Source organism: Thecamonas trahens (assembly GCF_000142905.1).
Source record: "Thecamonas trahens ATCC 50062 unplaced genomic scaffold supercont1.14, whole genome shotgun sequence".
NCBI classification, from domain to species: Eukaryota; order Apusomonadida; family Apusomonadidae; genus Thecamonas; species Thecamonas trahens.
The window spans coordinates 281,888-306,069 of NW_013657666.1; the positions used below are offsets into that span (position 1 = coordinate 281,888).

Sequence of the window (24,182 nt, forward strand, 5' to 3'; positions counted from 1 at the left end):
CGAGTCTGCCGTCTCGGCCCTCCGCGCCTCGGCCGCGCACCACTCTGGCCTCGCCGCCCTTGTCGACGCGCTCGACCTCGACGCTCTCCGCGCTGCCCTCGCCCCGCACACGGGCCCCATGGCCGCAGAACTCGATCGCACCCGCGCCCTTGTCGCAGACCTGTATGCTGCTGTCAAGGCCGACCCACGACTCGCCGCCTCGCGCAAGCGCGCTGCAGACGAGCCGCCGTCGGCTACAAAGCGCCGCAAGACCCGCGCCTGATCCCGCCCTATCTTTACGTTCACACTGCGCTCCGCCCCGCAGGCCGCCCAGCCACATGAGACCCGCTCAGTCGCGCCCGCACATTGCGCATCGCCTCGCCAAACGTCAGCACAAGGAGCGCCTGCCCGACCTCGGCCTCGGTCCACTGCCGTGACCGCTCGTACACCGTCGCGTTGAGAACCAGTCCCTGGCCCTGGTCGTACAACAGAATCGAGATCCACGCCAGGATAAGCCCACACAGCATAACTACAAACACGCCATACACATGCACAGAGCACGTGTACCGCAACCATGCTACCGCTCCTGTTGGCGCAGCCTCGTCGAGCACAACGCCCGCGCCGGTCCACACCAACACCATGGCAACCGCAGCCTCCACACTCACCACAAAGCCCAGAAACGGGATCAAGTTCCGCTCCCCCACGCAGTTGTTCAGCCACACACAGTGGTGGTCAAACCCGGTCACGCACACCTGGCACTTGGAGCAGTGGTGCGTCCGCGCCGGCCGATTCACCCCGCACACCGGGCACACGCTCCAACCCGGTTCCCTGCCCGCCAGCCCGCCCTGCTTGCCTTGTTCGGGCCGAATCCAGCCTGGATCCATCTGCCATGCCGCCACGTAGCACCCGATCTGGACCGCCACCATTGCCGCCACTGCCCACCCCATCCACGCCGATGGCAGCGCAGGCAGCGCCTCACCGTAGAACACGCCCAGCACAACCACCAGAATCACCGCATACGCCAGCGGAAAGCCCCATCCACTCCCTCCTTTCTCACCTCTCTTGCCATCCGCGCCTTCTATGCCATGCTCGTTGCCGCTCCCACCCCCATGCCCATGCCCATGCCCATCGCAGCACGCCCCGCCGCCGCGCATCGCCCGCAGCTCCGCGAGCGCTGCCCCGCGCCCCACCAGCGCCGCCTCCAGCCCAGGCGTCCGCCCCGCTGCGTCGCGGCTTGTCAGCGAGCAGCCTGCGTCCATGAGCACACTTGCTGCTACCACGTGCCCACCTGCCAGTGCCGCATGCAGCAGCGTCCGTCCAGCCGTGTCGCGCAGCGTCGCCAGCGGCACGTCGCCGGCGGCCAACGCCACCAGCGCCTCGCTCCGCCCGCTCGCCGCAGCTGCAAACGCCTCGGCCGCCACACTGCCCATGCCTCAAGCGTTTGTTACTATTACCCACGCCCTCCCCAGCGCTTGGCGGTGCTCTGCTTCACGTTGGCGTAGGCGTCCGAAAAAAGCGTCAAGCGTTGCGCAGCTTGAGCACAAGTCCCTCCACGCACAGGCCCGGGCCAAACGAGAGCGAGACAGCGAGCTGCCCATCGCCGCTCGCCCCGCTTGCCCGGCGCTCCTCGTCGAGTACGCAGATGACTGTGCCCGACGAAACGTTGCCCTGCCGCGCGAGGACCGCCCGCGACGATGCCGTGTGCTCCGCAGTGAGCCCGAGCGTCCGCTCGATGCCCTTGATGATGGCGATGCCGCCCGGGTGGAGCGGCCACCGCATCGACGCCAGCGGATACGGTCCGGCCCGGCCCGGCAGCGCCTTGGCCAGCAGCGAGTCGACAAAGTTGCCCACCGAGCCCTCAATCTGCGACGGGATGTCCGCCGAGAGCTCGACCACCATTCCGTCCGCAGACGCATTCCATGTCATCATGTCGCGCGTGCCCGGGATTGTGAACGCCTCGGTGGCGAGGATCTCGTACACCACCCGCTCTGACGCACGCACTCCTGCCGACGCCCCCACCACCGCCGCAGACGCGCCGTCGCCAAAAATTGCCGCCGCCACAATGTTGTCCACCCGCGGATCGAGCTGCATGTGCAACGTGCACAGCTCGCAGCACACGCAGAGGATGCGGTACGACGGGTCCAGTGCCGCAATCGCCCGCGCTGTCTTGAGCGCAGAGTGCCCACCAAAGCATCCCATCATCAGCACGGACAACCTCTGCGTCGTCGGCTCGAGCCCGAGTTCCTGAATCACCTCGTACGCCAGCCCTGGATTGAGCATCCCGGTGCATGAGACTCCGATGACGTGGGTGATTTCTGAGAGCTCGCCGCCCCAGTCGGCCACCGCCGCCCGCGCCGCCCGCGCCGCAAGCTGAGGCGCGTGCGCCTTGTACAACGCCACGCGCTCCTCCACCTTGGCCGACGCCTCCTTCTCCAGGTTGTTGAAAAACGCTCGCCAGTCTGGAATGACCGTGAACCGCCCCTCCACCGTAGAGTTGGCCACAATCCGCTTCAGCCGCGCCGCGTCCACGTCTGCCATCTCGAACAGCTCCACCACGTTCTCCACAAACTCGTCGGCCGAAAAGTACGTCGTTGGCACCGCCCAGCCGAGGCCCATGATCGCCGACTCGCCGCAAATCTCAGCTTCAGCCTCGGCCTCAGCCTCGGCCTCGGCCTCAGCCTCAGCCTCGGCCTCAGCCTCAGCCTCGGCCTCAGCCTCAGCCTCAGCGTCAGCCTCAGCCTCGGCCTCAGCCTCAATTTCATCGCGACCGCTGTCCACAATCGGGTGTGCTGCTGAGGGCGATGTAGCCTGCGCGACCGTTGCCGCTGGCTCGGACTCCAGCTCATGCTCGTGCTCTGGCTCATGCTCGGGCTTGTTGACCTCTATCCCCTTTTCTCCTGCCCGTCCGCCAGCGGCCGGCCGCGATCCAATGCTTGTCGCCCGCTCCCGCAGCTCCGCGAGCGTGACACCAGCAAGCTCCGCCAGGGGCGCGTCAACGCCAAACTGCTCAGACAGTACGCTCTGGAGCTCGGTCACCATTATCGAGTCGATGCCCAGCTCCTGCAGCGCCACATGCTCGTCGACTTGCGAGGCAGAGCTAAAGCCCAGAATCCGCGCAACCGCATCGCCGAGATCCTCGTCGCCGCGGCCGCTAGCAGCCTCCGACACCACTACGTTAGGCACAAAGCATGCCGCAATCGTCGGCGCTGCACTCCGCCCCAGCACTTGCGCCACGCCCTCAAACACAGACTCGGCAGACTGCAAACCCACGAGGAACCGCCCGGTGTCGGCCACCCCTCGAGCATGCCCACGCCGGCCACACCGCCGACCTGCATCGCAAGACCGGGCCATCCGGCTGCAACACGCGCCGCCACAACCTCTTCCATCGCCGCATTGGCAAGCCCATACGCGCTCTGCCCGGCGTTGCCCAGCCCGGCCACCACAGATGAAAACGCAACGAAAAAGGCTGCGGTGCCTCCCACAGCCTCGCTCAGCACACGCGCTCCCTCAACCTTGGCCGCCCATGCTCCCTCGACCTGAGCTGCCCCAGTGTTGGCCAGCGCGCCATCAGCAAGCACGCCCGCAAGGTGGAACACGCCGTCGATCCCACTTGCCTCGCCCGCAATCAGCGCCTCAACCGCCTCCGCATCGGTCACGTCCACCGCCACTGCCGCCACGCTCGCTCCCAGTTCCTCAAGGCCCTGCACCGCCCGCACCTGCCACCGGCTCTGAACCCCACGTCGCGACAGCAAGACAAGCCGCCTCACCCCGCATCGCAACACCAGCCACCGCGCGAGCTCGAGGCCCACTCCGCCAAGCCCACCGGAGATCAGCACCGTGTTGGCGGTCGAGAGCACGCGCGGGAGCCCGGCAGTGACAGGCACGCCTCCGTTCGCCGCCTCGCTCACCTCCAGTAGCACCTTGCCCACATGCTTCCCACGCGCCATGTACCGAAAGGCAGCCTCGACCTCGCCGGCAGCAAACGTCGTTGCCGGCAGCGGGACCACCTCGCCGCTCGCCAGACCCTCGACCACCAGCGCGTGTACAGGCGCCCAAAGCGCCTCGTCGCTCATCACCTGGTCGAGGTCAATGCCATGGAACGCCGTGTTCCGCACAAATGCCCCGAGCCCGACTTGCGTGTCCATCATCAAGTCATACTTGCCGATCTCCAAGAACGCGCCGTGCGGCGCTACAAGCCGCAGCGACGCAGCAAGCTTGTCGCCGGCAAGCGAGTTGAGAACCAGGTCAACTCCTCGCCCGTTCGTCGCCTCCAGCACCGCCCGCTCAAAAGCCGTCGACCGCGAGTGGAGAACGTGCTCCACAGCGAGCGCCGGGTAGCGCTCCAGCAGAAACGCCACCTTGGCGTTGTTACCCACAGAGGTAAAGACCTGCGCGCCACGCGCAAGGGCAATCCGGATAGCAGCCTGGCCCACTCCACCCGAGCCCGAGTGAATGAGCACGCTCTGGCCGGCTTTCAACCCCCGCGCACAACAAGCGCATAGTATGCCGTAGCATACACCACAGGCACCGTCGCCGCCTCTTCCAGACTCATCCCAGCAGGAACCTCCCACACAAACCGCTCGTCGGTATCCACACGGCTCGCCAGCGCACGCCGCCCGAGTCCCATAACACGCCGCATGCCGCCGCCCGCAACCGTTCCGGAAAACTCAAATCCAAGCTCGCCGCCAGACAGCCCGTACCCGGCAACTTCTTTGCTCAGCTTACCCGACGCGAGCATCACATCCTTAAAGTTGAGCGCACCGTACGCAACATCAACAGCAAGCCCCGAGGCAGGGCTGCTCTCGCTCTCTGGCGACTCAAACCACCCCAGCGATGAGAGTTGCCCGCGCGTCGCCACGTCAACAACAGCCCGCACTCGCCCGTCGACAGCAGCCACCGGCACACAAGGCTCGGCGCTCTCGTCGAGCGGAATGTGCCGCCGCACGCATACACGGGCCTTGCTGTCGACTTCAACAACGCCGCGAGAGACACACGGCCCGCGATCAACGACCGCAAGTGCCTCCGCTGCGCTCATTTCGCTCGGCTTGACCACAAACAGCACCCGCGCCGCCCACCGCAACAGCCCAGCCTCCTTCAGCACGCAGCGTCCAAGCCCAACCCCACCGGCCTCGGCGTTGACAACAACTCGGACCACGCTCTCGCTCTCGGTACCCTCGGCCGCGCTCAGTAGCGACTCGCGCCACGACTCAAACTGGCCCAACTCCGCCAGCTCGGTACTCACGTCGACCGTAGCCGCAGGCTCGCCCACCCTCCGCGCCCATGCCCGCCACACCGTGCCATCGCTGCTAGCCAGTGCGCACAACAGACGCCAGTGCGCTAGCTCGTTCTCGCCAACACTGGCGGTTGTCAGAGCATACCCTGCGGCGCTATCGCACCCACTGAGCGCGTTCGCGTCCGAAACCCAGCAGACCGTCGTCTCGCCCGGCTCGGCCTCGGTCAACTTCGCCACCGGGCGGGCAACCACAAGGCCGTAGGTCAGCGCTGCACTCGCCACCTCGTCTCTGCTCACCTCAGGACACTCTTCATCCATCGCCACTGCCAGTACCAGCGGGCGGCCACGCTCGCTCCCGGCATCCTGTGCCACCACGCTCAGCGCCAGCCCAAGACCGGCGGCGCTCGTGGTGCGTGAGCCTAGAGCTCCGTTGAGCGCCACTCGCACGACGCCGTCGACACGCGGTTGCTGGCCGCTCTTTCGCGGAGCGGAAGCCCAGCAAAAGCCGGCCATAGACATGCCGGGCGCGGTCGCACCACGCAAGACCTCGTCACGGGCCATCCGCCAGCCACCAGCAAGCATCGCCTCCGCCAAAGCGCTCGGGGCCACCCGCAGCTCTCGGACACGTGTTGGCACCCGCAGCTGCCGATCGCTCGACGCCAGCGCCACGAGCTGCAGCGCCGCATCCAAGCACACGGTGACGCCGCCAAAGACCGAGCCGCGCCACGGTTTGGTCATTCCGACAGTGCCGCCGCCCTCAGCCCGCGCCAGCGACACAAAGTCGCCGCTGTACTCGTAGCCCTTGAGCCGCAACTCGCGGTAGATGTCGCTCGCCTCGAGCCACTGGGACTCTTCAGCCTCGCCATTCGACACCTTTTCGCTTGCCTCATCTTCATCACTCTCGACCAGCGTCAGCACGCCCCTTGCCACAACACCGGCCTCGGTCGCGATCTCAAACGCGCCCGACGCTTCCAGCACCGACACTCGGATCTTGACCTCGCCGCTGCTCGGCACAACTACCGGCCGGGCAATGACAAAGTCCGAAAGCACAAAGCCCGGCACCTCGCATTGCGGACCGAGCGGAGCAGCCAGCGCCGGAACCAGTCCGTCGAGCCTCGCAGGCACAACGCTACAGCCGCTGGCAGACCCGCGCCCGGCCCGCGCCAGCACCGCGGACCACGCCAGCGCAATGTAGCCCGAGGCTGGGAAAAGGACCCGCCCGTCGATGACATGGCCAGCCACAAAGCCAAACGGCGAGTCGTCCGCGAGGCTGACAGTAAACTCGGGTGCGGCGCCCGGAAGCCGCTCGTTGCGGTGCCGGATGACGTGCCACGGCTGCGCATCCCATGCCACAAGCGTCCTCAGCCGCGGCACACGCGCGTGTAGTGGCAGTCGGCGTGCAGCGTCGACCATCGCGCTGGCATCGCCACCCATCGCGCGAGGCAGTCGCTCCAGCAATGGCTGAGCATCCAACCCCGCTGCATACAGCTGTCCAACGCCAGTCAGCACCGCGCTGTCGCCACGGACGCCCTTGCGCGTGAGGCCGACAACTCGGCTCTCCCCCGCAGATGTCATGGCCTTGAGCAGCTTGACAAAGATCGACGACGGCCCGATCTCAATGACGCAGCAGCGGTCAGGAACCTGGGCTACCGCCGGCGCAAACGCCACTGGCGCCACAAAGTTGCGCACAAAGTACTCGGCGTCGGCAAACTCGCCAGCCTCTCCGCCAGAAGTAGAGATGAACGACGGCGCGAGTGCAGCCGGTGCCGAAAGCACGCTCACCAGCTTCTGCCGCAAGCTCTCGGCTGCACTCGCCACAAGTGGCGTGTGAAAGGCAACGCCCGACGAATTGACCTCGCGCACAAACACATCGTCGCTCCGCAGCAGCTCCAGGCACTGCGCCATTCCAGCGCAGGTGCCCGACAGCGTCACCGACGTCGGTCCGTTGTGGCAGGCCAACCAGACTTGGCCGCTGAGCTCGTCGTGAGCGGCCAGAAACGCATTTGCGGCGTCCCAGGAGAGGCCGACCGCGGCCATGGCACCCGGCGCAGACAACGACGCCTCGGCCGCTGCCACGCCACGCCAGAACGCAACTTGCATCGCTTGCCTGACGTCCAAGCCCCCAGCAGCGGCAGCAGCGGCAATCTCGCCGGCCGAGTGGCCAAGCACCGCCGCCGGCGCGACCAGCCCGAGCTCCGCCAGCAGCGCAGTGAGCGCAAGCTGGCTAGCAGTCAGCGTGAGGTAGCCTATCACAGGATTGGCCAGTGCCTCCTCGTCCAGCGTGTCAAACAGCGCAACAAGGTCGGCCGCACCAGCCGGCACATGCACAGGCGCACTCGTCACTAGCGGCGCCACCGCTGACGAGGCCTCGGCCAGCACCGCCGCCACTGCCGGAAACGCTTGCGCAGTCCCGGCCATCATGCCTGCCCACTGGGTGCCCATGCCGTTGAACACAAAAGCGTAGCGGGTGAGCGGCGAAGCAGGCGCCGGTGGTCGCAGCTTGACTGCGCCACCGGCGTCGCTCTCTTGCTGCGGCCATATGAGGCCAGTCCGGAACGGATACCGAGTCACTGGCGCGCTGCCAAACAGGCTGGCCAGCCGGTCGCTCAGTGCGGCCGGACGAGCGAGCTCGCCGGTGTAGCTCTGTAGGAGCTGGACGACCTCGGCTCTGAGCGCGGCAAGCCCATCCTGCGTCCGCGACGCCAGCGGATACATCATGTGGGGGGAGGCACCGTCGATTGGTCGGCGCTGTCGTCAGCGGCTCGTGCGGGCTGCGGGGCGCGCACCAGAGCGTGTGCATTGGTGCCACCAAAGCCAAATGAGGAGATGGCAACCAGGCCGCCGCGCCATGGCGTCGGCTGGGTAACCACTCGCATGGTCCCTGAAAGTAGCGCTGGGATCTTGGGATTCGGCTGGGTGTAGTGAAGGTTAGGTGGAAGCACGCCGGCGCGGGCAGCGAGGCAGACCTTGATGATGCCGGCGAGACCAGAAACGTTCTCGCAGTGGCCCATGTTCGACTTGACCGATCCAACGAGCAGCGGGTTCTCCGGCGAGCGGCTGAGCACGTGCTTGACAAACACTTCGTCGAGCGCGTTGGCCTCGACCGAGTCGCCGGCCTGGGTTCCGGTCCCGTGGGCCTCGACATAGACGACGTCTTCGGGCGTCGCGCCGGCGGCGGCGAGGCAAGATCGAATGAGTGCAACCTGCGCATCGCTGGATGGATAGGTGATGCCCTGCGGAGTATAGCCGTCGTTGTTGCATGCTGCAACAAGGAGGTCGAGGTAAGCGTTGCGGGCAGTGTCGGCAGCGTCAAGGACAATGGCAGCAATGCCCTCGGCGCGGACGTAGCCGTTGGCCGACGCATCAAACGTCTTGCAAGCTCCGTCGGGCGAGAGCATGTTGAGCTTGTCAAAGGCGACCGACCGGGTCGGGATGAGCTGGATGTTGACACCGCCCACAATTGCCCGCTCGCACTCGCCGGACCGCAGCGCGGCGAGCGCCATCGCCAGCGCCACCATGCCGGACGAGCATGCCGTGTCCACCGTGAGCGACGGGCCGTGAAGGTCGTAAAAGTATGAAATGCGGTTGGAGAACATGTTGAGCAGACACCCGGTGTGCTCGTAGCCCGTGATGGCGGTGGCATCCTCGAGCAGGTCAAAGTGCGAGTCCGAGAACGAACCTGCCACCCAGACTCCGGTTGAGCTTCCGGCCAGCTCGTCCAGCGTCCACCCAGCATCAGTCACAGCCTCATGGGTGGCGTGCAGCAGCAGCCGCAGCTGTGGGTCCATCTTGTCCGCCGCCTTGCCTGTCACCGCAAAGAACCTGGCGTCAAACTCGGCGATCGACGGCAGCTTGCCTGACCGCGCAGGCAGTGACCGCGCGTCCATTGTGTCCATGTCCTGTCCACCCGCCCGCCCACGTCATCACCACCACCACCACCGCGACACAGAACTTGCATGAGTCTCTAACCTCTGCTCACCTCTGCTCTTCTCAGCGACTCTGTCCACGCCTTCACGCCCGACTCCATTGGGTCAGCGGGGGATGCCCCAGCCACTTCTTGGTGGCGTCAGCGAGCGACCTCGACCTTCCTCAGGGCCGGCAACAAGCCACCCGTCACCGCCGTCACGTACCCACCGGCGGTCGTCAGCGGTGACCATGTCAGTGCCAGCGACAAGGTTGGCAAAGAACGTCTCTGCATCTTCGGACTCTGGGAATCGGCATGAGAGGCCCGAGATCACGACCTTGGCCATGTGACTCGGGGCGTGTCAATCGATAGTGCAGTGTCTCGACTCGGGAGTCGAGGCTGTCGCCGAGGCACAGTCGCGGCAGGCATGGACGTCTGGCATCCATGCAGCTGCAGGTCGTCACGCGTCGTGGCGGCTGTGGTCGTTGGACGATGTATAATGTAGGCGATGTGAAATGCTCTTTCATTTGCGTACGCTCGTGGCGGGAAGCGGCCAATGGCTACCGCGGAGCGTGCCATGTGGCGAGGACCGAGGCGAGGACCGCGTGTCGTTCGCTGGGCGCTACATTTGAGGCGTCGATGAGCGAGCGGAGGTCGGCGACGAGAGCGTCGCGCGTGATCGAGGGTGTGGTGGTGAGCGATGCAGGTGGTGGCGTGATCGAGGAAGAAGAAAGGAACAAATCACAGGCAGCGTCGGCCTCTTCCTGCTCCTCGTCGTCGATGTAGCCCTCCGAGTACTCGTACGAGTACGTATACTCCCGGTTAGCAATGCCGGAAAGAACAGCAGGGCGTGTGATCGGTGTGTGGGGTGCGGAAATCGTGCGCGGCGTCGGGTCGGCGCGCTCCTTGTGTACGGTGCCGACGCCGGGGTTGACGCTGATGAGTTTGGCGTCGGGCGAGCCGGTGAGGCGGCCGCGGCGGTTGTGGAGCTCGCGGGCAATGACAAAGATGTACAGGCCCACGACAACGGCGTTAGTGCCGATGACCAAGACCTCGAGGACGCCAGACGATGACGCGAGGTCGCGCTCGTGGATACGCGATGAGAAGACTTGCCCGGCCACAAAGGTGAAGAGGAGCTGGACAAGGGTGATGAGCTCCAGCTTGTTGAGCGTGGGAAAGATAAACGGCTCGGTGTAGATCTGGACGAGCATGGCGGCGACAATGGTGATAAAGAAGCCCATGGGGACGGCGAGCGAGGTTGCAGGCACAATGGCGATGATGGCAATGGCCAGCCGCCGGGCCATGATGGCAAACTCGAACCAGTGGCAAGAGTCGTGATACGCGGCGTAGAACCACTGGAACCAGTGGCCGTCGACCTCGGCGATCTTGAGCGCTTTGAGCCTTTTGAGCTGAGATTTTCGGTTGCGCATGAGGACGAGGAAGACGAGCGGGACGCCGAGGCCGTACAAGACCGAAAACAGAGCGCCGATGACGACGAGACGAATCCAAGTCGCCGACGACGACGTGCACTCGATCCAAGGGGCAGCCCAGAGGTACGACTTGCCGTCGGCCGACTCACGGCACGGAAGGACCATGAGCATGCCGACCGTGATCGGCATGTACACCAGGTTGAGGACAGCAAGGCCCGAACGAATGCCACCGTACCGCCAGTGCTTTTCCGGCTTGCCAAACAGGCCGTTGAGCGAGACCTTGGTCAGGATGGCCAAAAGGCAGTAGGCAACCAAGCAGAAGATGACCAGGACCGGGACGGCGAGCGTCGACGCCACAAACGCCGTTTCCCACGAATTGTTTGAGCTTCCGAGGCAGGTCAGGATGTTGGCCGAGGCCGAAGTCCAGCCAAAGACACCCGAGAAGAATGTGGTGACCGAGGCCGGCCACACAAAGGCCGACGAGCGAGCAAAGAGCAGCGACGAGGTCTGCATAAAGATGAACATCGACTTGACGAGCGGCGCGAGGACGACTGACCGTACACCGGTCTGATTGAGGGCGTACCACACGCAGAACGCGATCGAGTACGCAATGGCCAGGATCGTCGGTAGGATGCGCGGGCAGCGGCGACAGCGGCGGCCCTGCGGGTAGTGGCCGCGAGCACATCGCGAACATAGCCGGTCCTCGTAGCCCTCGCTACAGGTGAACGGATAGCCAGCGCTCGGGTTGCATGCCGTCTCATCGACGCCGATCGGGTAGCATGGGTCAATGAGAGGCGCGCCCGAGGCGGCAGTAGAGGCCACAAAATACCCGGGATTGATGGTAAGATTGGCAGGGTAGACAAGCGCAGTGCCAGCGCCATCGACGTCGAGCAGGACCCGGCCGCCGTGGCAGGTCACTGCAGGCGCAAGATGGGCACACGGGAGGCACACGCCGCTCGAGCCGTGGTAGTTGGGTAGACACTCGCAGAGCGAGGCCGAGTAGTAGCCCTCGTCGAGATAAAGAGTGAGCCTTCGAGTCACAGGATCGGTGAGCGACGGGCACTTGTATGGAATGGCCGGGTTCGGCTGAATGAGCGGATAAACGGCAATGGTGTTGTCCGGGAGCGAGAGACGGTCGGGCTCGCCAAGGCCGGCGTTGCCACGCAAGTCGAGGATGGAGACGCCGTCGTCGGTGATGCGTGAGGCCGAGCCGGTGAGATTGTTGTTGGAGAGATCGACCTCGGAGATGTGCGGGAGGAGCGAGAAGACCGTGGGGATGAGCCCAGTAATGTCGTTGTCGTTGAGGAAGAGGCGAACCATGCCCTGAAGAAAGTGGTCATTGACGACATAGAAGAGCGAGTCTTGCAGGATGCCAGACAAGGCGTTGTGGGAAAAGTCGACGGTGGCCAACGTGGTGCCGTGCTTGAGCACGTCCAGATACGCCGAGACCGGGCCGGCCAGCGCGTTGTGAGAAAAGTCGACCGATTCAAGCGTGTCGTTGAGCTTTGCCCATGAGCTGGGAAGCAGGCCGCCGGAGAACTGGTTGTGCGAGGCCTTGAGTGTGACGAGGCCGTGGACGCGCTCGGCCGACGGGATGTCGCCAGTAAAGGCGTTGAACGCCATATTGAGCTCCTTAACATAGACATCGCAGGTGGTAGGAAAGGCAGAGATTGCATTCGACGAGACATCGACGGTCTGCAGCTGCGGCTTGTCGCACAACACATCGAGGCCGCCGGCCAAGCGGTTCTCCTCCAGCTTGAGCTTTGCGAGCAAAGGGAAGCCTGGGGGAATGGTGCCTTCGAGGTGATTCTTGCCAAGCTCGAGCTGGTACATGGCCGCCATGTCAGTGCCCCACGACGGAGGAATGGTTCCGGTCAGGTTATTGGCGAAGAGCTTGAGGACAGAGAGACCGGGCAGCTTGCCGAGCTCGGGCGGGAGGGTTCCAGAGAGGCCCGGGTTATTGTAGATCAGCAACTGGTACATGGAGGTCATGTCACCAAGTTCAGGCGGAAGCGTGCCAGTGATGTCGGTAAAAGTGATGACAAAGAGCCAGAGCGCCTTGAGCTGCCCCAGCTCGGGCGGAATGGTGCCGGAGAGGCCGGTCTCGTAGATGACAAAGGTCTCGAGGGCAGCCATGCCTCCCCACTCGGGGTGCATGGTCCCGCGGAGATCGGGGTTGATGGAGAGGTCGAGGCCCGCGATCTTGTCCATCGCTCCAAGCTCGGGGTAGAACGAGCCGGTGAGGCCGGTGTTGGACAGAGAGAGCGAGCGGATGGCGGACCATTGCGGAAGCCAGCGCGGCAGCGGCATGTTGAGCGGGTTGTTGCGGATGTCAAAAATGGAGATGGTCGAGTCCTTGTACTCTTCGGGAAGGCCAGTAAAGGCGCAGTCGCGGACGATGACCTCCTCGATGCCGACGATGCGGGCGAGGACGCTCGAGAGCGGCGAGCCGCCGAGGCCTGATTGCGAGGCAAAGACAACCTTGAGCGATGTCATGCCGCTCCACGACGGCGGAAAGTTACCTTCCAGGCCAGCACCCGACGCAGGGCCACCGGTGGTGAGGACAAGCCGGCGGAGCGAGGAGAGCGAGCCCCACTCGGGCGGGAGCGGCCCGGTCAGCAGGTTCGATGAGTACACCTTGGTGTGGAAAAAGTACTTTGCAATGAGCGACATCGACGCCCAGATGGCCTCGTCCGGTAGCGCCTCGCCGCCGACGTTGATTTCGACCAGCTTGGGCATGGCGCTCGCCCACACGCCTGGCAGCGTGCCCTCCATCCGGTTGGCCGAGAGGTCGAGGACGAGCAGCTCGGGAAGAGCCCACGCTGCGGCCTCGCTCGGCAGGCTTCCGGTCAGCCCGTTGTTCGAGAGGCGCAGCTCGACAACGTGGACAGCGCCGTCGTCGGTCGTTGCGTTCCCGCACCGCACGCCGGCATACATGCACACGTCCGGCCCGTTCCACCCGCTTGCCTCAAGCCAGGAACTCCCGTGAGTGGTGACGAACAGTGCGTCGAGCGCCGCCTTTTCAGCCATCAGCGGATTCGCACTCGCCGCACATCCAGAGAGTGCCACCAGCAGAGCGAGCACCGTCACAACAAAGACTGGAAGCATGGCCGTGGTGAACGTGCACGTATGTGTGAGCGTGTGTGTGTGTGTGCGTGTGTGTGCGTGTGTGTGGAAGCAGTCGAAAGTGGTGAGGAGTGAGTGTGAGAGCGAGCGACAAAGAGAGCTGCAGAGTCAGACTGGACGCGGTATTGATATTGGCAACGTTTCGTAGCATGTGGGGGTGGCATGGTGACATATAGCGCATGTGCCGGGTCTAGTGCTGGTCGAAGCAACGTTTGGCGGGCTAAAAGCGAGAGGCCACCTGTCGCGAGTAGCGGCCGTGGCTCTCGTACGGCTGGTGGAATGGCGTATTGGCTAGAGATGCAGATGTTTCTGGTGGTTGCGACTGTGCTGCTGGCGGTGGTGGTGTCAGGGACAGGCCAAAGGTGTGCAAGCACGCCTGCGCATGCGGTTTGCTCAGTGGTGGCGTTTGGGGCGCGAGGCGACGGCAAGACGGACGACACTGGGCCGATTCAGGAGGCGCTGGCGTGCGCGGCATGTGATGTGGTGGTGCTGCCATTTGGCGGCGTGTTTGTGGCGCGCGGGGTGAACTTGAGTTCGAACACGGAGCTCCGGGTCGAGACCGGGGCGGTGCTGATGGGCGCAGCGAGCGTGGCTGGGTGGCCTTTGGTCGACGCGCTACCGTCGTATCCGCTCTCGCGTGACCACAACTCGCAGCCGCGGTATCAGGCGCTTATTGCTGGGTATGATGTGGTCAATGTGAGCATTAGCGGCGGCGGGCGGATCGACGGGCGCGGAGAGATGTGGTGGCGTGCGGTCCGGAAGCACGAGTTGAGCATGCAGCGGCCGCCGCTCATCGAGATAGTGGGTGGCGTCGGTGTGCGGATCACCGAGCTCGAGCTCAAGGACTCACCGTACTACCACATCCATCCATACATGTGCCGCGGAGTAGTTGTCGACCGGGTCCGCATCGACGCGCCGCTCGGCTCGCCCAACACCGACGGCATCGACCCAGATTCTTCGTCGGACGTGCGCATCACGAGGTGCACCATAAGCTCCGGCGATGACCACATCTCGCTCAAAGCCGGCAAGGGCTGGGAGGGGTACGCGTGGGGCGTGCCGACAGAGCGGGTGCTCATTGCCGACAATATCTTTCATCACGGCGCCGGCATCGCCATCGGCTCCGAGACCGGCGGCGGCATCGCGGACGTAGTGGTGTCCAACGCAACTCTCGATGCGTCGCAGAGCGCTGTTCGCTTCAAGACGTGCCCGACGTATGGCCGCGGAATGACTAACGTGACCTACGACGGGGTGGTCGGCATCGGGCTGCTCGACGGCTTGTTTGTCGACATGGCATACGAGTGCGGAGCAGCGAACGCAAGCCTCCCCGCTCCGATCTTTGCCAGTGTCACGCTCCGCAACCTCCAGCTGGACGGAATCGGTCGCGCCGGGGCGATCACGTGCCTGCCGAGCGGCTGCCGCAACTGGCGCCTGGCCGACGTGCATGTCGCGTCGATTGAGGGCTGGACCGTCACGCCCGGTGGCATGGTAGAGACGACCACGACAAACGTCGAGCCGGAATGGCCAAGATCAAGACCGGGCTAGATGAGCGTCAGCGAGTGCGAGGTATTGTTAAACTTGTTGATCTGTGGTTGCCGTGCCCGGGACGGGGCTGGGGGTAGGTGGGCCCCGGGTCCCGGGTGAGCGGCGGCCGTGGCGGTGCCGTACCTCGCGGGAGAACGCCCAAGCAGACGTACACACGGCTCTCTTGGGCAAGACGAAGGATGTGGCGCGGAATCCGGCAGCTTGTGTCGCGGTACCGCAAATATGGGCGGGAGGAGGAGGCACAGCTGGCGGTGCAGCGGGAAGAGAGCATGCGGCGGCTGGCCGAGGCCAAGGCGGCTCGGGCCCAGGTGGAGGAGATGAAGGGCGCCATGGTGGCGCAGTTTACAGCCATGGGCCGCGAGATGGAGACCGTCACCGAGCGCATGAAGGTTGAGGAGCGCAGGCTGGAGGAGGGTATCGACTCGGTCTTTGCCGCTGCCCGCTCCTCCGCCCGCGCGCATGCCATCCGCCAGGCCGTCGACGAGCTTGATGCCAAGGAGCGCGAGCTCCTTGGCCAGCCACCGACAGCACCGCCGGTGACACCCCCGACATCCACCGATGGCGCAGGCGCTGATGCCGCCGCCTCGGCCACCGTATCGGGCAAGGGCGACTTGCGCGGACGCCGCGGCTAGCGTTCATTGCGACTCGACCGACGCTGCAGAGTCCCACAGCTGCGGAACATCATCGTCATCTGCCGAAGGCCATGCCTCGGGCCCATCAATCGCCAGGGACGTCGACGGGTCGGTAGTAGATGGCCATGTCTCGCTGTTGCTGGCAGGGGGCGGACGCGGGTCCGCGAGAGGCGGATCGCGAGCACGGGTAAACGCAGGAACTGTGAGGTCGTCAGCCACAGCAGTGTGGTCCGACGAGGGCTCGACAAGAGGAGCAGGCAATGGGAGCGTAGGCTCGGCCGGTGGAGGCGGGAGCGGCTCGCCTGCACCGGGAAGAGGCGGGAGGTCGTCGTTGCGATGGGCGTCCCACTCAAACGGCGGCGAGCGGCGTGGCGCTGGCCGACATGGCGAGCTTCCGCCTGGCCGAACCTTGCGCTTGCGGACTACGAGACCGCGAACCGAGTCGACCAGCAGCTCGACTGCCGCCACATACCGCTCGGTCAGCCTACGCTGCGACGAACGCGATCGACGTCGACGAGTGCCGGGAGAGCGGCGCCTCGGCGGTGAGCCGGAAGGGATGTCGACGCCGCGGCGAGCGATGGCCGTGTCCAGCGCATCTTCCGGCGAAGCAGCAGCCTGCAGTTGGGTAACTACCTCCCATGCGGCGTCTTCGGCCGCAAGCACCTGAAGGATGCCATTGTCGAGCGGCACGTTGTGCCGCGGAAGCGATGGCGGTCCTCGCTCCGGTGACGGTACCGGTGACGGTACCGGAGGACGAGCTGCAGCCGCGGCCGATCGGGCATTTGCCAGCGCCGCCAGATCCGCTGCTGCCGCTGCCACACTGTCGCTTGCGGCCGTCTGTGGGCGGTCGAGCAGCGGGGCATGGAGCGGGTAGAGCGGCAGTTCGTCCATGGCCGGGTCTGCCGCACAGACAGAGCCCAGGCTCAGGCTTAGGCGAGGCGAGGTGAGGCGAGGCGGAGAGTTGAGGGAGGAGAGGGAGTATGCGAGAGGATGAGAAAAGAGCGAGATGGGTCTGGTTCTTCTGGGTTCCTTCCGTCACCGGTCCGCTGTGCTGTGAGTGCTGGTGGTTGTGACGGACCAAGGGCGGGTGGTGGGATACCTGACTTGCGGAAGTGGAAAGCCGAGCGATCAGAGGGAATGAGCGGGCGAGCAGTCTCGTTTGTCTCGTCAGAGCTGTCGTACGACTACTCGTACTCGGTGGTGTATGTGGACGAGGTCGACATTGCCATGTCCGCCCTCTCGGACGAGTCGGACGAGGGCTGTCGGGGGCGTACCGGCGGGACACGGTCAGGCAGCGCCGCCTCGCCTCTGCGCTTGCCAGGCCGCAAGGCGTCACAAAGCGAGTCTTCATATGGAAGGAGGGCCTCGCCGCTACAGCCGCCGCCTGGCTCGCCTGGCTTGCAGCATGTTGGCGGACAGGCGGCCGGCGTGCCGCCCGGGCGCGGCGAGCGGCGGACAAAGCGGACGCGCGCCAAAAGCCCGCTGCCATCGACGCCAGCTGCTGGCGAGCGATTCAACACAAAGCTGGTGCGGGCGTTGGCAAGGAGCGGAGATGCGGCAGCTGGAAATGGCGAAGACGCAGAGACGGGCGAGGCAGCCGGTGATGACGCTGATGTCGACGAGGCGCGCTTGCCCGGGCTCCGCAAGACGGCGCTGCTGCTGCTGGTGGCATGGGCCGTCTCGCTCATCATGCTTTGGATCCTGGTGGTGGCGCTGTTTGATAGCTTCCTCTGGTCAATGGTAAGCCTGCTTGTGGGTGCGGCTCATGCTCTGCTCATTGCCGCGGTGGTGGCCAGTTTTGCGTCCGGACGAGAGGTGCTGGCCCAGCTTGCTCTGGTCTCGTTCCCGGGCATGGCGGTGCTTCGCATCGGCGCTGCACTCTTTCTCTGCATCACCGTCAACGTTCGCATCGATGCCTATTGCCGCCACGAGGGCACGCTCCTCTGCGGACCGAGCTCTCTCGGCGAGCCGCACACGCCATCGCGACACGAGCTGCGACTCGGCTTTGTCGGCGCCACCTTTGGCATTGCCGCACTGGAGCTGCTTATCCTGGCAGTTTTGAGCAAGGCTGTGCTCAACTTTTTTGTCGCTGCAGGCCTGGCGACGCAGCAGCTTCCGCTCCGCCCGGTCTGGCGGAGCCTAGCCCGGATCGCCGAGCTTGTGGCGGCTTGCCTCGGCGGCGGCCGCAGTCACGCAGGCGAGGCCTGCATCTCGCTCACCTGGATGTGCTGCTGCTTTTTCTTTGGCGCCGCCGCACTCGCAGCTGCTGTGCTCTCCTCCCTTGTCGCCGATGCCTTTGGTATGGTCGTGTACGCCGGTGTTGACTCACTGTGAGTCTGGTGTCGCCAATTGCAGCGCCGTTGCAGCTACTGCAACATAAAACCAGCATGCCCCACCACAGCAATGCCTACAGTGGGGCAAGTCATACCCGTTTGACGCGCCACTGTCTGCAATCAAAGCCATGGATCTCAGCGGGACTCGGGAGTCGGCGACCATCTGCCCCGTCAGCCGCACAGTGCTCGGCTCGCACAACTTGTGACGCGGACGGCCAGGCACCACCCCGCCAGACGCTTCTCTCAACACTGCCCAAGGTAAGTAACACATGATGCCCATCCCCCCCTCCCCCCCCCTCCTCCTCTCCCCACTCCCTTCCCATACTCCCACCAACTACTGTCTCCACTTCCCTATCCCCTCCCCCATCGTCACCCGTGACTGTATGGGCACCAAGCGGAGCGGGGGAAGGGAGCCACTGCCGTTAGCTCGCAAATTTCAAATGTTTTAGCCACCGAAGGCGGGAGTGGCGCCAAGACAGGGACGGAAAGTGGGGTGGGGGGGGGGGGGGGGGAGGGGAGAAGGCTTCGTGGAAGAACAGGGAGAACCCGCAGCGTGGGGAGGTGCATGCGCCTATGGATGGTTGTCATGACTCGCGCGAGTGACTCATGGTGAGTGTGTATGGGCGTGCCTGCGCGTGTGTGTGTCGGGAGTGGGGGAGCAGATGGAGATGGGCGGCATTGTCAACCAGTTCCGGACCCTGTCGGCCGAACCGGCCAACCGCGAGTTTATGGTCCACAAGCAGAACTGCCTCCCCGCGCTGGTCACCTTCTTGCACGTCGACGATGCGAGTGTGGTGGCGGCAGCCATGCAGACGCTGTTCAATCTTGCACAGCATCCGGCCAACATCCAGCCCATCAAGACGTGGGACGGCCTGGTCGAGGCCATTGCGGCGTGGACCACTCGCGAGGGCACCACCGCACCCATCATCAAGCTCTCTGGCGAGATCATGGTGGCTCTGGGCCTCGCTGCCCCGCTCTCGGCTGGTGCTGCGGCTAATGCCGCTGCAGACGAGTCGGACGCCGAGTCCGAGTATGAGTCGGACGACGACGACGACGGTCCGCCCGAGCTTGTAGAGAACGACGGCCCGCCGCCGCTCACGCCGGTGGCACCTTCGCGGCTCAACTCACCGGCCAACGCTAAGACTGCGTCCAAGGCTGCGACCAAGACTGCCGGTCGACCGGCGGTGCCGCGGTCGGCGGCATACACGCTCTCGATCGAGGGCCTCTCGCACAACAACCGGTCGCTCATCGAGCGCAAGCTCCTGCAGCTGCAGGGTATCATCTCGTTCACCATGAACGTGGCGGCCAAGACGGCGGTGGTTCGCACAAGGGGCGCACCCGAGGACATTGTGGCTGCGCTCGAGGCGATCGGGTACCACGCGGCGGTGCTCGGCGACGAGTCGCAGGGCCTCGAGACCGTCCGCATCATGAGCGGCGGTGCCGTGGCCGGCAAGGAGAACTCGATGCCGGCGTACGCGTCCGACGAGAAGTTTGTGGCTTCCAAGTTTACCGTCGTCAACAACTCGGGTGACCACACACTGGCCGGCCGCCGCCGGGCCCGTGAGCGCCGCGAGCGGCAGCAGGCGTCCAAGGTCAATTCGCTGCTCTCGCGCGTTGGCTCGTGGCTCTGGTAGACTGCCCGCACGTACCCTTACTGAAGACGCTGCACAGGACGTGGCGCCGAAAACCCGTAACATACACTCTAGACACCAAATCGTACCGCTACGCGTACTCCAGCTTGAGCGTCAGCCGATCCAGTGCATCGTCGAGGCCGTCGATGCCGCGCCCGAGCGCAGCGAGCCGGCGCATGAGGAATTGGATCTCCTCTGCCTTTGCAGCTTCTGCCTGTGCTGCGTGTGCATCAGCTGCGGCGTCGTCGCACTCTGCAGCGTTCTCACTGGCGGTGACCTCGTCCCGGCTGGCGTCGCCGCCGTCAGTGGCGGTGTCCGCAGCGAGCTGGGTGGCGACGTAGTCGGCGGCGACGTCGCCCCAGATCCGGAAGGCTTCGGCCGCCGACGAAAGCATGTACCGCTCCATTGGCGACTGGACAACAAACGAGCCGGCCCAGCCCACACGGGCGGTGATGGTGCAGCGCGTTGCTGGCGCGTCAGACGCGTCCGACACTGGCTCGGCAAGGTAGCATCCCTCCGAGGTGATGTAAGGCCCGATTGCACCACGGAAGCGGTTGACGACGTCGACACGAAAGGCCTCCAGCTCTGGCGGCAACTCGATCCCCGCTGCCTCATCGTCGGCCTGCAGCGCAGCGCAGCCGTCAGGCGGGAGTCGTCCGTCGGCCACGTTAGTGCCGGCGAGCGGCCAGGGCTCCTCCGGGAGAGCGGCGTCAGGCCGCCCAGCGGCACGCCACGAGTACACCTGGGTCTCAACAACAGCAGTGGCAGAGCCGAGGTAGGCCTGCAGCAGCGCAGGAGCCTGGATGGGCGAGGCATACTCCAGAAGGCGCATCGACTGGCCAGTGGGCACGTCGGCTGGTGGCGGGCGCCACCCACCCACCGCCAGCGAGTGGTTGCTGATGGCGGTATGGAAGGCGCGGGCAAAGCCGTCGCCGCCAAACACGAGCTCGGCAAAGGTCTCTACCGTGCAGGGAAAGACAAACTCCAGTCGGAGGTCGCGCATGAGAGAGACGGACAAAAAGGGGGAGGGGAGAGAGAGAGGAGTCGCGTCGTGGACGTGGACGTGGCCGATGGTGCGAGTGGCTGCGGGTGGGAACGGGGCCGGGGATCAGGCTCGATACGGCAGGTAACTTGTGCCTGGTCTCGTGGTCTCGGCCTCTTGCGAATTTGTTGGTCCATGGCGCGGGCATTCCATGCGTGTCATCCGAACACAAAAGAAGCCGAGCAAGACACAGGCGGGGGGAGGGGGGGGGGACCACGGATGATGCCCGTGTCCATTCCCCAGCTTCCAGCTTGCGGATGGCGACGAGATCGCACTCGACTCAACACGACACGTCATGGCAGATCAAGATGGAGGGCATGGTGTTCAGGAACACTGGTCCTCGACGCAGTTCTCGAGAGAGTTCGTTCCGTTCTGTCGCTGGAACCGCGAAGCGAAGCGGTGGCGGCGGCGTTTGTGCCGTATCCCAAGATTCCCACCGCGTTTAGCGGATCGGCCGACGATGCGCGCCGGGTGCGGACGATCGAGTGGGTGGCGACGGAGAAGATACATGGCGCCAACCTGACGCTGATGTGCGACGGCCAAGTTGTGGTACCAGCCAAGCGGCGCGGGGTGCTGGCCGACGACGAGGACTTCTTCGGCCTGCGGTCGAGCGGCCTGCTTGCCTCCCTGGCTCGGCCGGCCATCGAGCTTGCTCAGGCACTGGGCGCGGGTAGCGGGACGTCAATTGCAGTCTCGGGCGAGCTGTTTGGTGCTGATGTCCAGCCCGGCATCGACTACGGGCCACAACTGCAGTTTGCGGTGTTTGACGTGGCGCTGCTCGCCGCTGATGGCGACCGCCGCTTCCTGGCACACGACGAGATGACAGCGGTTGCGACCGCCGCTGGCTTTACCGTTGTGCACGAGGTGGCGCGTGGGAGCTACACCAAGTTGCTCGACACCCCGATTGGCTTTGACTCGCACTGGCCGGCGCTGCTCGGGCTGGAGCCGCTGCCGCCGGCAGGTGCCAACACCGCCGAGGGTATTGTGCTCCGCCCGGCAACGACCGACGACCGGTTCCTGGTCAAGATCAAGGATCCGTCGTTTGCCGATGTCGAAGCCTCGGGTCGGGCACACAAGTCGATGATGGTGGCGGCCGACGGTAGCAGCAGCGCTGCGGCTGACGCGCAGAACATCTTCTACGAGCTGCAGCTGTACCTCACGCCGGCCCGGGCCCAATCCGCGCGCGGTAAGCTTGGCTCGGATGCAGGAAATGATGACGTGGTTGCCTACACACTTTCGGATGCCATTGTCGACCTTGCGGCCGACGACGCAGAGACTGGTGAGTCTATCGCTACTGCATCGAGCCCGGTCTTTGCGGCGCTCGTCGCGCTCGCGCAGCCAGTCATCGCCGACCTGCATGGCTAGTCTTGGGCAGCCGAGAGAACGGCCGAGGCAAAGAGCACCATCGTGGTAACAGTATCAACGACAGCAAACACAAACGGGCGATCGGCGGTAAAGGTAAAGAGTTGGACCCGCTTGCGAGACTTGACAGCTGTAGCGGTTGCGGCGGCAGCGCGCGTGCCGGCCTCATCGACCTTGATCACCACCTTGTGGATGATGTTAGTGACGGCAATGCCAGGAGTCACGGAGAGCGCAGATAGATCGGCGGTGGTAAAGTCAAAGGCGGTGCGGACGCCGAGCTCCTTGAGGATGGGCACGAGCCCCGTTGTCGCCTCGACCGTAAACCGCGGAATGGCAAGCGCGACACTGACCTTTCGCCGGCGGCGAGCGGCAAGGACTTCAGAGAGGCCGGCGTCGACGCCGACAAGCCAGTCGGCGAGCGCAAGCGCAGCCGAGGCCGACGGCGGCTCGACCTCACTGGCACCGGGGAGGAGGAAGATGCCGAGAAACCGGCCCGATCCGTACGGCAGCGTCACGCCGCGACAATTGCGAAGCTCAACAAGTCCGATGTCGTCACCGACCGACTTCCGCTTGGCATGCATCATGGCGCACGGTACCGAGGCATCGGGCGCGGTGGCAAAGCTAGCGGCGGTGGTGAGCTCCGGATCAAAGGGACGGGCCCATGGCGCAGTGAGCGCAGTGACCGCCAGCAGGATGGCGACATGGGTCGAGTCAATCCTGTCGATGATGCTTGTGATGAGCCCACTCGACGCGTCGCGAACCCAGGCGTTGATCCCCGCTGCGCTGGACGGCATGGCCTTGCACGCCACCCGCGGGCCGCACGCCGACCTGAAGCCCTGCGCGAGCTCACCGCGGCAAAAGACCGCCAGCGACGACGAGAGCGCCACATCCGGGTCAGCAGCGGCAGCGTCATCCATGGCGGCTACGAGAGCCTGCAGCTGTGGGCCCGGGTTCTCCATTCGAAACACACGCTTCAGCTCGGCCTCGGTCTCTGAGCCCGGCCCGGCGGCGGCGGTGAGCATCAGCATGCCCATCAGCAGGTTCGGGGCGAGACACCCCTGAGCAGCGGCGTCGAGTCAGCGGCGGCCGAGACGAGCGGGCGGATGGAGTCAAGGCCGAGGTCGCCAGACGGAGCCTGCTCGGCAGCCATGTGTGCGAGAGCGTGGAGATGAGTATGGTGGGTTTCCGGGTCGATCGATCGGTTCAGGTGCAGCGCCGCGCGTGGCAGATGCGACGAGTCGCTGTGGCGCCTTGTGGCTGAAGACTGTTTTTAATGTGACCAGATGAGAAATCGGTGCATATGTGCTTGAGTGAGAGATAGAGAGAGAGTGAGTGTGTGAGAGAGAGATCAGCAAGGTGCGAGCGGATGGCTGCATGGAGCGATCAGTACTTGTTGCACTTTGCAGCCTCCTCGCCCTTTGCGGGATGGAAGAGGCAGTCGGAGACCGAGTAGTCAAAGGACGGACCAAAGCGGACCAGGTTCCACATGTTGCAAAAGTTAGTATCGTAGTCGTAAACCGAGACGGGCGTCGAGTGCGAGGAGCCGTCCATGACACAACCCGAGCCGGAGCCATGAGCAGAGAACTTGAAGGAGAGATCGTCGACATAGTGATGGACAGGCGAGGTGTGATGGCCGGTCAGCGACTGCGGCGGGGTAGGATCGGCCGACACCAGCGTGTAGTTGTGCTCGCCCAGCTCTGGATGGTTGAACACCGTCAGTTCGTCCTTGATCAGTCCGTATGCAGTCGCACACCCAGTACCAGCCCAAGTCACCGTCATGGAGCAATGCGCGTGCTGCCCGACCACCGGTCCAGCCAGCATAGTCACCGCCACCACGGCCACCAACAGCCCTGCCACCATGCACGACCCGGTCTTGTGTGTCATGTTGTCCTTGTTGCTGCTACGGATGTAGTGAGTCAAGCGTACTTGCCCTCGCCCTTGACTCTGCCTCGGGGTGGGGGGTGGGTG

At 64.8% G+C, this 24,182-nt stretch overlaps 11 protein-coding genes across 11 annotated transcripts; 4 read left to right on the forward strand and 7 right to left on the reverse strand.

The window, feature by feature from the left end:
• Window positions 1–281: 281 nt before the first annotated feature.
• AMSG_03767 (palmitoyl transferase) lies at window positions 282–1,409 on the reverse strand (the record flags this gene model as incomplete). The annotated part of the gene is made up of 2 exons (XM_013904217.1): window positions 282–1,020; window positions 1,117–1,409. 2 exons carry the CDS (start codon window positions 1,407–1,409, stop codon window positions 282–284), a joined length of 1,032 nt encoding a protein of 343 aa, XP_013759671.1.
• Window positions 1,410–1,497: 88 nt separating this feature from the next.
• On the reverse strand, window positions 1,498–9,480 carry AMSG_03768 (fatty acid synthase; the record flags this gene model as incomplete). The annotated part of the gene is made up of 5 exons (XM_013904218.1): window positions 9,343–9,480; window positions 7,945–9,111; window positions 4,469–7,900; window positions 3,302–4,442; window positions 1,498–3,275 (listed from the first exon to the last, which is right to left on the reverse strand). The coding sequence occupies exons 1-5, from the start codon at window positions 9,460–9,462 to the stop codon at window positions 1,498–1,500; spliced, it is 7,638 nt and encodes a 2,545-aa protein (XP_013759672.1). The 5' UTR covers window positions 9,463–9,480.
• Window positions 9,481–9,658: 178 nt separating this feature from the next.
• AMSG_03769 (uncharacterized protein) lies at window positions 9,659–13,723 on the reverse strand. The gene has a single exon (XM_013904219.1). The coding sequence runs from the start codon at window positions 13,652–13,654 to the stop codon at window positions 9,677–9,679; it is 3,978 nt and encodes a 1,325-aa protein (XP_013759673.1). The 5' UTR covers window positions 13,655–13,723; the 3' UTR covers window positions 9,659–9,676.
• A 246-nt stretch (window positions 13,724–13,969) lies between these two features.
• On the forward strand, window positions 13,970–15,846 carry AMSG_03770 (polygalacturonase; the record flags this gene model as incomplete). Its single annotated transcript, XM_013904220.1, has 2 exons — window positions 13,970–15,157; window positions 15,415–15,846. 2 exons carry the CDS (start codon window positions 13,970–13,972, stop codon window positions 15,844–15,846), a joined length of 1,620 nt encoding a protein of 539 aa, XP_013759674.1.
• An 85-nt stretch (window positions 15,847–15,931) lies between these two features.
• AMSG_03771 (uncharacterized protein) lies at window positions 15,932–16,856 on the reverse strand (the record flags this gene model as incomplete). Its single annotated transcript, XM_013904221.1, has 2 exons — window positions 16,002–16,856; window positions 15,932–15,975 (listed from the first exon to the last, which is right to left on the reverse strand). Exons 1-2 carry the CDS (start codon window positions 16,735–16,737, stop codon window positions 15,932–15,934), a joined length of 780 nt encoding a protein of 259 aa, XP_013759675.1. The 5' UTR covers window positions 16,738–16,856.
• Window positions 16,857–16,964: 108 nt separating this feature from the next.
• AMSG_03772 (uncharacterized protein) lies at window positions 16,965–18,241 on the forward strand. The gene has a single exon (XM_013904222.1). The coding sequence runs from the start codon at window positions 16,984–16,986 to the stop codon at window positions 18,178–18,180; it is 1,197 nt and encodes a 398-aa protein (XP_013759676.1). The 5' UTR covers window positions 16,965–16,983; the 3' UTR covers window positions 18,181–18,241.
• A 180-nt stretch (window positions 18,242–18,421) lies between these two features.
• Window positions 18,422–19,813, forward strand: AMSG_03773 (uncharacterized protein; the record flags this gene model as incomplete). Its single annotated transcript, XM_013904223.1, has 2 exons — window positions 18,422–18,437; window positions 18,842–19,813. Exon 2 carries the CDS (start codon window positions 18,842–18,844, stop codon window positions 19,811–19,813), a length of 972 nt encoding a protein of 323 aa, XP_013759677.1. The 5' UTR covers window positions 18,422–18,437.
• Window positions 19,670–20,813, reverse strand: AMSG_03774 (uncharacterized protein; the record flags this gene model as incomplete). Its single annotated transcript, XM_013904224.1, has 1 exon — window positions 19,670–20,813. The coding sequence occupies one exon, from the start codon at window positions 20,811–20,813 to the stop codon at window positions 19,902–19,904; it is 912 nt and encodes a 303-aa protein (XP_013759678.1). The 3' UTR covers window positions 19,670–19,901.
• A 347-nt stretch (window positions 20,814–21,160) lies between these two features.
• AMSG_03775 (RNA ligase 2) lies at window positions 21,161–22,135 on the forward strand (the record flags this gene model as incomplete). The annotated part of the gene is made up of 3 exons (XM_013904225.1): window positions 21,161–21,174; window positions 21,245–22,038; window positions 22,128–22,135. The coding sequence occupies 3 exons, from the start codon at window positions 21,161–21,163 to the stop codon at window positions 22,133–22,135; spliced, it is 816 nt and encodes a 271-aa protein (XP_013759679.1).
• A 78-nt stretch (window positions 22,136–22,213) lies between these two features.
• AMSG_03776 (uncharacterized protein) lies at window positions 22,214–23,364 on the reverse strand (the record flags this gene model as incomplete). Its single annotated transcript, XM_013904226.1, has 2 exons — window positions 22,214–23,272; window positions 23,308–23,364. The coding sequence occupies 2 exons, from the start codon at window positions 23,362–23,364 to the stop codon at window positions 22,214–22,216; spliced, it is 1,116 nt and encodes a 371-aa protein (XP_013759680.1).
• Window positions 23,365–23,466: 102 nt separating this feature from the next.
• On the reverse strand, window positions 23,467–24,098 carry AMSG_03777 (uncharacterized protein; the record flags this gene model as incomplete). The annotated part of the gene is made up of 1 exon (XM_013904227.1): window positions 23,467–24,098. One exon carries the CDS (start codon window positions 24,096–24,098, stop codon window positions 23,598–23,600), a length of 501 nt encoding a protein of 166 aa, XP_013759681.1. The 3' UTR covers window positions 23,467–23,597.
• Window positions 24,099–24,182: the final 84 nt, after the last annotated feature.

Bases quoted from the DNA above. Each gene is read 5' to 3' on its own strand.
- AMSG_03769 (XM_013904219.1), bottom strand. From the start codon at position 13,654: ATGCTTCCAGTCTTTGTTGTGACGGTGCTCGCTCTGCTGGTGGCACTC.
- AMSG_03772 (XM_013904222.1), top strand. From the start codon at position 16,984: ATGAGCGGGCGAGCAGTCTCGTTTGTCTCGTCAGAGCTGTCGTACGAC.